The sequence below is a fragment of the Apteryx rowi genome, unplaced genomic scaffold (genome assembly GCF_003343035.1).
Source record: "Apteryx rowi isolate R43461 unplaced genomic scaffold, aptRow1 scaffold_415, whole genome shotgun sequence".
NCBI classification, from domain to species: Eukaryota; Metazoa; Chordata; class Aves; order Apterygiformes; family Apterygidae; genus Apteryx; species Apteryx rowi.
This window is the reverse complement of record NW_020450650.1, coordinates 364,181-375,574: the sequence shown is the minus strand read 5'-3', so window position 1 is coordinate 375,574 and position 11,394 is coordinate 364,181. Positions and strand designations below refer to the sequence as shown.

Here is an 11,394-nt window from a genome sequence, read left to right as displayed (position 1 = left end):
TGAGCCTCATTCTACTTCTCAGAATATTAGTTGCTAATCTGATTCTTGGGACTTGTGGATTACGCCMAGGAGTGCACGTAACAAAGTGAAATTCATTTGCTGATGTAAAATCCATCATGAATTAATGTTTATCCCGGATCGTATAAGCAGACACTCCAGCGGCTTCCGACAACAGGATGGAGAACTGCGCGGAGTCATTTCCCTGAACGCTGGGTTGTTAAGGCAAAACTTCATTTAAAAGTGCACGGGCAAATTCTTCTCTTAAAAGCTAGCTGGTTGGGACTGAAGGGCAAACAAATGCATTTCTAGCATGGCTGGAATCRGTGGAGCTATGCTCATGTACACAAGTGTTGAGTTTCCCCATTAAGGCAGGAAAATTGTTACTGAGGGCTCCAACTTTTGGTCTGTGCAGTTCAATTCAGATTAGAAGTCTCATGGGGTAAGAAAAAAAGTAGCATTTGAAGTCCAGCCACTGTCGTGAGCCAGGTAGGAGACCTCTGCTAAAATGGGCAATGTTGAAATATTCCCCATTTAATAATAACTGGCTTAACACCTCCCGAGAGGATGACTGGCCATATTTTCCAGCTGTGGTTCRCATGCTAGTTTCCATGTGGAAATCCCTACCAGAAAGGCATAGAGAGGCTTTGTGTTAAAAAGAGCTTTTAAACTCTGCAGCACCTGCTTGGCCTGCGGGAGCCGGGCTGGGCTGGAGCTCGCGGGCCCTTGCGGGGCCTCACCTGCACCTCCCCGGCTCGCCCCGACCCTCCGCTCCCRCTGCCAAGGGAGCCTCCTCTTTTTTTTTTCTTTTTCTTTTTGTCTTTTCTTTGCCAGATCAGTTCCCTGATCTGAGCCACTGCAAGTCAGCGCTGCTTTCCCGTTAATGGGAAAAGCTCAGTGGCTGGAGCAGTTTGCAGCTGGACACAGTGCATAAGCCTGCAGCCTTCCCCATCTCCAGCAACCTCAGTGCCTGATGGAGGACACGCGGACGCCTCTCCTGGAGGCTACGGAGAAGGTGCTTGCTGGCACCTCTCGGAAGACTCATATTTACATAGCATTAAGCACTGGCATCCTGTTGAGCTGTCTTACACCGTGCAAGTTGCACACACGCGCGTTCAGGGGTTTAGACCATGCTGACTGAAGGTTGCTTGGCACGGAGGGAGAAACCGAGCTGGGCTGGGAAGTGAGAGCTTGCACTGCTCTTTTGCACGGATCCCTCCGTGCGGGAGAGGCRAGAATAATTTGGCTTCAGCTCTGAAGTACAAGTCCTTTCCTCTGCCCGTTTTCTCTGTCCTCTTGGCAGTCTGTGGAGGTGGGTTTTTTGTTGCTGTTTTGGCCTTTTTTTTTTTCAGGCAATAAAAGCAGCTTTTTGGCTTTCATAGTATCTGTCTGCGTGACAGCTTCCCACTGAGGAGGAACTATGAGAATCATAGAAAGTTACTTCGGTGCTTCCCGTGTTGCTGGGTAGCAGGCAAGTTCTGCTCTGCACGTGACCGCCAAATTAAAAATCATTAAAGAAGTTGCACCCTGAAATGCCAAACGGCATAAAGCAGTTACGGCCGGGTAACTGGAGGTGCTGCCTCTGCCGGCACGCGGGCATGCGTGCGCTGGAGGGCAGAGCGGTGGGCTGCTCCGGACCCGTGTTGCACCCTAACGATTTCGGGGGGGGGTCTGGACCAGAGTCCCACTACGCTTAACTCCATGGTACCTCCTGAGGCTGCCTGGGGGGACTGCCACAGGGCTTGTATCCGCCATGGGAAGCTCTTTAATTTGGCTGACTTTGGACTGAAACGGAGAGGGAAGATTCATACGTTCCTTCCTGCCGTTTTTCCTGGGGCGGCGATCACCATTTCCAAAGTGAAGGTCTGACTGCAGCATCAATTTGATTTAAACCTAGCTTACTGGGTTAAGGTAAATTGCTTATTGACTGTCCCCAGGCAGTGTTACTGCTGTAACTAAGTGTGTTTTTCAAACCCATTCAAAGTTAAGCTGGTGCAACATTTAAATATAAATAAGGGCTTTAGATGTCACTGAAGATCCCAACATAAGAATCCATAAGTGTCTCCCTTTAGCTTGATCTGTATATAGTTCCTACAGCAGCCCAACGATTTATTTACTTGTGTGTTTACTGGGGAGGAGGAAGGCACGGTGATTGTTTTCACCTGTGTAGTTAATCCTGCGGTAACCCCATCATTACCAATGCGTTTCGGATGGACGCGTTTACCACTTGTACAAAATAGCACGCGATAGCGTGGCTTACTCCTGCTCCGGCAAGAGAAGCTGTGCTAGCACACAGCGGCTGAACAGCGGTGGATGGGACTGATTCAGTACAAGAAGCTCCTCTTCCTTTCCTTTTACAAGAATAAGCTATGCTGCTATAATGCATATACATTTATATCAGTATGGCCATGCTCCTAATTTCTTTTTTTTGATGAACTGAGGTCCTTTTTCAGAAGTTTGCTGGCAGAGGAAGCTGTGACCAGCCCCCTGGTGCTGTCATCAGCCGGCGCGTGGACGGTACGGCTCCGAGCGGGCGGCTGCAGCGTAGCTCGCGTTAGCGCTCCCTGCTCTGCAAAAGACAAGCGCTACCTGTAACGTTAAGGCGCTGCCTTTGCTTTAAGAATGTAGCTGATGCMGGCTGTTTTTTCAGAGCTCCCGTTTGTCTCAGAAGCGGGCAATGCCGAAATGAAGTGTAGCCTGCTGGAGACTTCTTCAGCTTCTTCGGTATTGCCAAACAAGATTTGGCACTCATTCCAAGACCTTTTAATTTTTTTTAATCATAAATCGCCAGCTCTTGCCTCTGTTACAGCTGGGGGTCAAGAACAGCTAGATCTGAAGGTGGCTGAGGTTACTGTTTATGGCAAAAGAAGGATGGGGCAGGGGTTAGAGTGCTGGGCCTGGGTCTCGGCTGGCTTGGCTGTAGTCTGTGGAGCAAACCATGCTTTTGCTTGCGCGTCTCAGTTCTGCCAGCACCAGGGGTCCCGCACCAAGGGGTCAGATTGGTTTCTAAAATCCTCTCCCTTCTTTCAGCGCGTGGGAGGATGATTTCATTAATCTGTATGTACGCGCGCTGTTCAGATGCTGCTGGAAAACACAATAGTACAAATGAAAGCAGGAGGAGAGGAAGAACAAACCCGTCAGCCTTCTTGAAGTGTTTTTGGGCAGCACAAAGCCAGGATGTTGTTCCTTTTTAGTGGCTGAGTAGTCTGACATGTTGCAAAATACAAAGGCTCTGCATATTCCCTGTGGCAGAGTGAAAACTGGAGCTACCCAGAAGCAAAACCTATCATTAGCGCTCATCCAAGCAGAACAGTCTCCTGAAAGCCGTAAACAGGCACAGAAGGGAGGGAGGGACCGAGCAGCAAAAAAGAGCTTTTCTTTGGGGCCGACAGTGTGCAGCGACAGCCTTGTCGGGGAAGYGGAGGGCCGCGAAGCCACGAAGGCAGCACGCGGGCTCGGGGTCCACTCAGCTCGTCAGAGCTCTCAAAGGGCTGTAGGGAGCTGCTGGCCCCCGGTGTCCCCCGTCCTGCAGCACAGGCACGGGGGGGCTATGGTCCCTCGAGGTTCAGGGCCTGCCCCCACAAATCAGAGTGGCTGTGCCCTGCAACTTATCTCCATTTCCCCTACACCCAGTTATACTTAGCTGGTAAGAGATGCCCTTTCACGTGTCTTTCCAGGTCCTTGCTGTGACCCAGGCCATCCTAGAGCCATGCAATAATTTAGACTGAATGCTGTGCCGTGCAGCTCTGGTCTGCACAACTTCACAGGTTGGAGGAAGTATTGACATGCTCTGATTTGTCTCCCGTGGATGTCATCTCCATAGGAGTTGGCTTTACTTGGAGGACAGTGGGGCACAGAAAACTGCAGGGAAGCACCTTGTGTTCGGAGAGAAAGGAAAAGGAAGGTTTAAAGAACTGGCTTGGATGGATGCAGGGAGCATCACAGCTTTGCAGGCCAAATGCTCCAGAAAGTTGGCAGCATGAACCACAATGTTGCTTGGGTGCAAGAGACGAGCATTTCTGATGATCTTATGTTTCCCAAGGGAACTTCTTTAAATTGGACTGCTCCGCCGTATTTTTGCATTGATACTTCTTTAGGTACCAATCTCCATCAGGCTTAGCCAACCTTGAGGGGACAAGAAGCAAGATCAGGAGAGAGCTGCATTCATCGCAGTGGATGTTGTGACCTGCGAGCGTCCCCACTGCAGGCCGTACGGACGCGCCACCAGAACGTGTCCTGGAGCCCTAGGGAACAGCAACAGCATATACCCCGAAGCCCTGCAGCTGAGTCGGGGCAGGCCCTGGGTGCTGGAAGCCTGGCTGGATGCCAAGGCAAGATGTATGCAGCCCTTTAAGTCTAGCGCCAGGTCTCTTTTGTCAGGGTACTTCCCTTTTCTCAGCCAGCGTAGTGCTAAATTGCCTCTTTGAGATAGCAAAATAGTTGCCTGCCATTTTAATCTCTGATATGTCTCACTCCGGTCAGACCATTTACCTGCTAATAAGCCTTTGTGGTCAGAGATAAAACAGAAAGCTACCAGCCCTTTAAGGATGTATCTGAGTGGATTTGCCACATTGTGCTTCGTGGAAAATATGGAAAGATGCTGCATTCATAATATATCACTCACATCCGTGTTTGTAAACAGATTTATCACACCATCTGCAGAATTGTACCATGCTCTCCTCCATATTTATTTCCTTTCCATTTATATAGTACTGCTCCCATTTATTTTATTCCCTTTTTACGATGAGATACAATAGCAATCTTTTTTCTTCCCCACAGAAAGAGTACAGTCTCTGTGGGAGAGAATATTTAATCAATCAAATTTGTTCAGCTTGGTGCATAACCGCAAGCCATTACAGTTTCGAGATGTACCTGTCTGGGTTTGTGTCTCTTCTCTTCACATCTGTACAGTGCAGGTGGGGAGGAAGAGATAATTTAGAACAAATATGCTGGTAAACAGGATGCTGTATCGTTATTTCCTGTCTCCCATTGCACTGGTTTAGCTTAATTTTTAGAAATTGACTGAACTTGAGGGCAATAATGCTATTATTACAATCGCTATGACTGTCTGTAGCTGATACTGTATACAGCAGAGTATTTGCATAACTGGGGGAAAAAAGCCAACCCACTACGTTATCAAGTCTGATAAGGAAGGTTTAGTCATAGGCAAATAATAGAGTGATTTACTGGGTGTGAAAATAAGTTGGACTGAAAGAGAGCTTGCAGAAAGCAGCTCCTTGTGCAGCCCCTCTGCGGGATGGCCCGAACCTCGGGCACGGCCTCTCCGAGCACCCGCTCATTAGCCGGCTGCGCCTTCCCGGCCCGGGGCCATCCGCGCAGCCCTTCTCACGGGGCTGGATGAGGAGGCTCCTCCGGGAACAAACAGGGTTAAAACCGGCAGCCCGGGCTTGCGTAAAACCGGATTCTCGGCTTGGTGCACACTTTCGCTTTGGGGAGAGCGAAGAGGCTCGCCTGTGCCAGAGCAGAGAGCAGGGACAGGTCCCACCCTGTGAGTCAGGGCTGGGACGGGGCCAAGCGCCCGGGCTCGGCCCGCTGCGCAAGCGCGTGGCTCTGTGCCCATTCCCTGCACAGGAATACAAAATCCGGCACAGTCACATCTCCGTTATCGTCGCTAGCAGGAGGCCGAGAGGTCCGGGGCCTTTGGAGAAGGCAGGATGCTAAAGAGACTTCCCCCAGCCTCTGCTGGCACCACGTTGGCTCCGGACTATTTACTAGGTCTGGTTCAGCCTGATGGTCCCAGACCTGGAGAATGCTGCGCTGAGCGCGCGGGGTCTGCTCCGTGCCGCCCGCCGGCGCTGGCTCCCACGCTGCCCCCGCGGCCCCAAACTCTGCCCCTTCTGCACCTTCCTCCCAGGGAGAATTTCGCCGCGTCTCCCCGCGAAGCCTGTGCTGCCGCTCCTGCCTCGAACCCGCAGGCGCTAAACCCCGTCGCTGGGCTTGGTGCGCCATACGGGGCAGGATCTGACCGCAGCTTTTTTTGGAGCGCCTGTCCAGCCCTCTGACTGTAAATTTGCCTAAGGCGAGAGCGGTGGGACGCCGCCGCGGCGCCAGGGCTGCGATGGTGGCGGCAGCACACCTCGCTGTGCTGGGGAGGGAGGATTTTGCTTCTCCCTTGCTTCGTGCCAAACCCAAATTCCTGGGCTTGGGTACAGAGGAGCAACTGGGGGAGTGACCAACTCCAACAAAACTTTTGCCAAGAGTGAGTAAGGGCTCTGGGTTTCCGACAGTTGTGACAAATCTTAGAAACTCTGGCCTGTACTTTGGTAGGAGTTTGTTTTTGTTCCTTTTTAATATGGTCTTTTTTTTATTATTTTAAGCTGTACAGTATGTCCTCAAATGCTATATTCGCAACCTCACATTTTTCCATCATGACCATCTATCTTTTTTTCAGTTAACAAAACAGTGCACAACTGGGCTCCTGGCCAAGAATTTCTTCCCCCTTTGAAGCAAAGGGAAACTCTGCAAAAGGTTTTCTCCACAGCTCTCTAAAAGCGTATGAGGATTTTCTGTGACTATATCCCTCTAACTTCACCACCTCTCTGACCCTTACTCAACAGCCTTTAAAGCCCTGAGTCGTGACTTGAGTGCCCTTGGCAAAAAGTTTCACCCATCACCTTCCCCCAGGGGCTGCTTACTCTAGCTGTTCAGGATAGCCCATTCCCTGCACTTTGCATCCTTCCAAGAGACATGTTTAGACCCACAATATCATTCCCTAAATGTCTACCACGAATTATTACGCAAACTTCATCTGGAGATTGCCGGAGGAGTGACTACTGAAAGGAGACTGTCTGGTAAACCAGAAAACCTCAGGCAGTACATGGGGCATGCGGCTCTGTTGCAGGAAWGCAGTGAGTACCTCTCGAAACACTTCGATCCTCAGTAAAAATCACAAGGCAGGCTTTAGAGTAAGAAGTTTATTTTGAATAGTTGTAAATGACTGGTCCTTTTTCTTGGCCTTCTAGCAAGTAAACCTTTCAGAGACTTTCAGTCTGGATTTTCAAGCCGTTCCCTACGCTCTGCATGGTTAGAAACAGCTAGTGCTGGAGTTTAGAAGGGAGAGCAAGATTCTCCTATAATCCCTTGAGTCTAGAGCTGGGGTTTTAAGGGAACCCTCAACTAGTGCGTAATGTAATAAAGTCACAGGAGGTGGAGATTTGGTATGGCTCTGCACCACTTGGCCAGACCTGTCTGCCTCTAGCCGCCTTGGGGCTTACCTACGGCAGAGGCAGGCAAGCCTTAGGACAGGGAGTGCCAGCACCTCACTGCTGTCCCTACCCTGACTGGTTTGTCCAGTGCTATGAAGCAGTTCTGTTGTCCACTCTGAGCAAAAGGGGTGGCAAAAAGAGGAGAGACGTGATGCTGCTGTCTGCGGGAAAGCCTTGGGGTGACCGAGCTGAGTGCTGTGGCCAAGAGGTGGCAACCAGGGGACAGGGCAGAGGGGAGTCTTCCCGTGTCAGCCTGTTTCGGAGGCCAGCTAGCCCCCCGAGTTCTCCTGACCTCCATGGGGCTCCTCAGCCCTGTGTACAGGAGGGTTGCAGCAGCACGGCAGGGAGGGGAGGTGGCGTTAGTACCTGGCTGTGGACACACGAGCCGTCGCGGGTCCGGCACTGCTGCCTGGCATGTGGCTCGGGGACCAGGGAGGCAGGTGCTGGAGTTATCCTGCTTGCGTAGGACAGCAGAGCACCTGGGATTTGAAATGGTTGCTTAAAATCTGTGAAAAGGGCTTACATTCTGTATCTTAATCACTACAGGTCTAAAAATGAAAAACCTGCCTCAAACATAAAGTTTGTCACCCAGGGTTAATTTAACTAGGTTTTGATATTTCTCTGTGGGGCATCAGCCCCTCACACTCATTGCTGCGAACAGAGTGGCTGAGGTGGACCGTGTGCCCCAGGGAGATGGGCCTTGAAAAAGCTGTTCCCCATTTTTGGSCAGATGTACTGCTGCTTTAATAGCTTCCCGCTGCAGGTCCTCCGCTTGTAACCTGTTGGGCTCTCACATTATCACACACAAGCACCACGTTTTGCAAACGTATTTGCTGTTAGAGCAGACAGGAAGAGATTAAGTGAGTGCTATAAAATTAACCTCCACATCAGTCAAAAGAAACAAAAGCAAAAAATAACACAGTAATCGGATGCTCTTAAGAGCAGGATATGCTCAAAATGACTTCATCCCACTACAAACACTTAGAAACTGCACAACCTTGCCAGTGTAGTGAGATTTTAAAGAGGTTAAATGGGCATAAGGAGTTCAGAGTTGATAATGCTGCTTCCAACCTTGTCCTTTCGCTGCATGAAAATAGGCAGTGGCTATTGACTGGTGTAAATTGGCTACTTTTAAAGCTGTATTTGCTGGCTTAGATGTGCTAAGAGTCTGTCTACAGAGTTTTCAGGGCCTGAATGTAATGTGCGTGGTTAAGTGGGGAATATATTTAGTTTCTCAACAGAGGACTGGTTCCAGTGTGTGCCCCACATGCGTGAGAGCTGGCCTAAGAAGAGGCCTGCTGTGGCTGTGGTTTAAGTCCTGATCACTGGGAGAAAAACCACTACTGCCAAGGGTTGGTGGTCAGTCCAGATAGAATTCTCACTCTGTCTTTTCCTGTCCTTTCAGGATAAATTGTTCACAATGTCCATCAAAAAGGAAGGTGCCCACAAAAAATGGGCTGCCCTGAAGGAGAAACTCGGGCCCCAGGAGACAGACCAGTCGGAGGCCAACCTGGAAAAYGCGGAGCCGGAGCTGTGCATCCGCCTCCTACAAATGCCTTCCGTGGTGAACTACTCCGGGCTGAAGAAGCGGCTGGAGAACAGTGACGACACCTGGATGGTCCAGTTCCTGGAGCTGTGCGGACTCGACCTCCTCTTGGAGGCCCTGGACAGGCTGTCTGGGCGAGGGGTGGCCAGGATTTCTGACGCCTTGCTTCAGCTCACCTGCATTAATTGTGTGCGAGCGGTGATGAACTCCCACAAAGGGATCGAGTACATTGTCAGCAATGAGGGCTACGTCAGAAAACTCTTCCAAGGTAAGAAGACGTCTTCTTATTTCACCCACTACACATGGCAGGGGGAGACTTTGCAGGAAAAGTTTCTGCTGCTTATCTTCCCGCCCTGCACTGGACGTATTTCACAGATGTGTCTTTCAATTATCCCACTATTCTGTCGCTTTTTATATATCCAAAGGTGTTAATAGGCTTCTTGCAAGTTCTTTATCGCAGCTGATTAATAACACGGATTGTTTTCCTCTTTAAAATAATACTGCTTTGAAATGACATTGCCTTTGCCACTCTCTGCTATATAGGTGGGCTCACTTCCACACGAATGTCTTCTTAGCTCCCTGAGGAGTCAGGATAAACCCTGCCTGAGCCTTAGGCGGGCATGAGAAGTCCACGACCTCTCAGCTTTCGACTTGTCAGCAGACATTTGCCGTTTAGTTTTTGTCAGGCCCAAGGGCAGAGAGAGAGAGAGAGAAATTCAGAGGGCTTGGAGACTTGCAGCCCATAAAGAGGAAAGAGTCTGGCATGGTTTAGACTCAAGAGAGCCCATTCTCTCTGCTGCCCAGTCTGTTCCCATCTATAAAATTGCAGATAATGCCACTTGCTTTCTCCTGCCATTCACTTGACTCCTCATTAGGCAGCAAACTTGTCCTAGGACTTACTTGCACAGCACTTAACTACGGTGAGGCCTGGAGGAAAACTTCTGTGCTGCTCTGCAGAGCTGAGATCGCAGCTGTGCTTAGAAAGCCTTTTTAATATCTCTTTAAAATGCATTTAGGCTGAAAGCTGGCTTGTTCCACTCTTCAGTTTTAAAGTCCTCTTCCTTTCTCTCCACCCTATATTTTTTTAACCAGYGTGAAATATAAAACTGGCATTTTTGTACTGTGACAAATAAGGGGACACTCTGGGTTTTTGAGTGGTCTGGCTTCTTTGTACAATAATAAAAGAAAAGTGAGACAATCTAATCCGCTCCCCCACACCTCCCAGGGCTCACAGAGAAACAGTAGTGGAAGAAAAGGAAATACGTGAGGCCTGGTTAGAACAACTGGCCTATGTGACGTGCATACTGGGTGCTTCTGCACTAAAAATAAAGCTCATTATTGGAGAAAATGGCAGTGGTTCATCTGCCATTCTAGAAAATACCCGTCTTTGAAAACTGGAAATAAAATGTGTGACTGCAATTGCTGAGATCTTGTCTGCTGTTGGCAGCACTTCCACTAGTACTTGGAGCAGGTGAACAGCTATAAGCAGCAGTCAAAATGCCTGTAGGGTAAGTAAACTAGCATTTGCTATTCCCACTAGAAGTTACTACCGCATATTGTGGTTGGGATGAGATAGCTGTAAAATGGGATATTTTTTCCCATCTTCCATGTACTGTGGTACTACTTCTTAAATCTTTTTTCTACCACTTGTCATAAGCCAATATCAGAAGACACTGAGATTCAGAACATTAATCTGCCATTATAAATTGCTTTTTTCTTTTGTTTTTTTTTCCCCCCCCAGCACTTGACACAACTAACGTCATGGTCAAAAAGCAAGTATTTGAGCTCCTGGCTGCACTGTGCATTTATTCATCAGATGGCCACGCTTTGGCTTTGGATGCCCTGGACCATTACAAGGCAAGTGTTGGACTGCAGCAGGAGTTACTGCTGCTTCATAGTATGTGCGAACACTCACTTGGGGTCTGATTCATGCAGGTAGGTCCATGTACCACAGAAAAGGAATAGAAATGAGGTTCATTTTGCATCATTTTGGTAAGAGATGCAGGGATTTATATGGTGAAATTTGTAGGAATTTTGGCCTGGCCAGTTCTGTGTCAGCAGAAGTCCAAGGTGCTGCCCTGTGAGCTGTCTACAGGCAGCCTCCTGCCAACCACAAGGTCCTTTCTGGCAGGAAAAGTGCCACCAGATTAACCAAATAAAAGGTGCCACATCCATGGGTTTCACTGGCCCAAAATCCAGGTTGTTCATCTGTTGTCAGAAAGCATAAAGGGATCTGAGAGGAGTTTCACTGACTTTCTCTGCTGACCAGACACTGCTCCGTGGCTGGGAAATGTGGCTTTTAGCCATATCTTCCTGTTTTGTGCTCAGCAGGATAAACTGACAGAGGTTTTAAGATGCTAATTCTATTTGAGAGCCTTCATTTAGAGGAAGAAGTTTCTGAACTGTCTGAACAGAAATGTCACTTGTGTTATTAACAGAGTGTGAAGAACCAGCAGTATCGATTCAGTGTCATAATGAATGAGCTCTCAAATACAGATAACGTACCATACATGGTGACACTGCTGAGTGCTATCAATGCCATAATATTGGGGAAAGAAGAGCTAAGAACAAGAACACAAATCAGAAACGAGTTCATAGGTAAGAAAATTTGTTGCACCTAACTTT

The 11,394-nt window shown here is 49.0% G+C and overlaps 1 protein-coding gene across 4 annotated transcripts in view; it reads left to right on the top strand.

Annotated features, from left to right (window-relative positions):
* The first annotated feature begins 3,747 nt into the window (after window positions 1–3,747).
* Window positions 3,748–11,394, top strand: part of INF2 (inverted formin, FH2 and WH2 domain containing) — a 30,644-nt gene continuing 22,997 nt past the window's right edge. For 3 of the 4 annotated variants that reach the window (XM_026075958.1, XM_026075957.1, XM_026075956.1), the window contains exons 1-3: window positions 8,629–9,037; window positions 10,511–10,626; window positions 11,208–11,367. In XM_026075958.1, the coding sequence (XP_025931743.1) occupies window positions 8,644–9,037; window positions 10,511–10,626; window positions 11,208–11,367 (670 nt within the window). In that variant the 5' untranslated portion in view covers window positions 8,629–8,643. Of the gene's footprint in view, window positions 3,765–8,628; window positions 9,038–10,510; window positions 10,627–11,207; window positions 11,368–11,394 lie in introns of those variants that run through there. The other variant, XM_026075959.1, reaches the window with a different exon arrangement.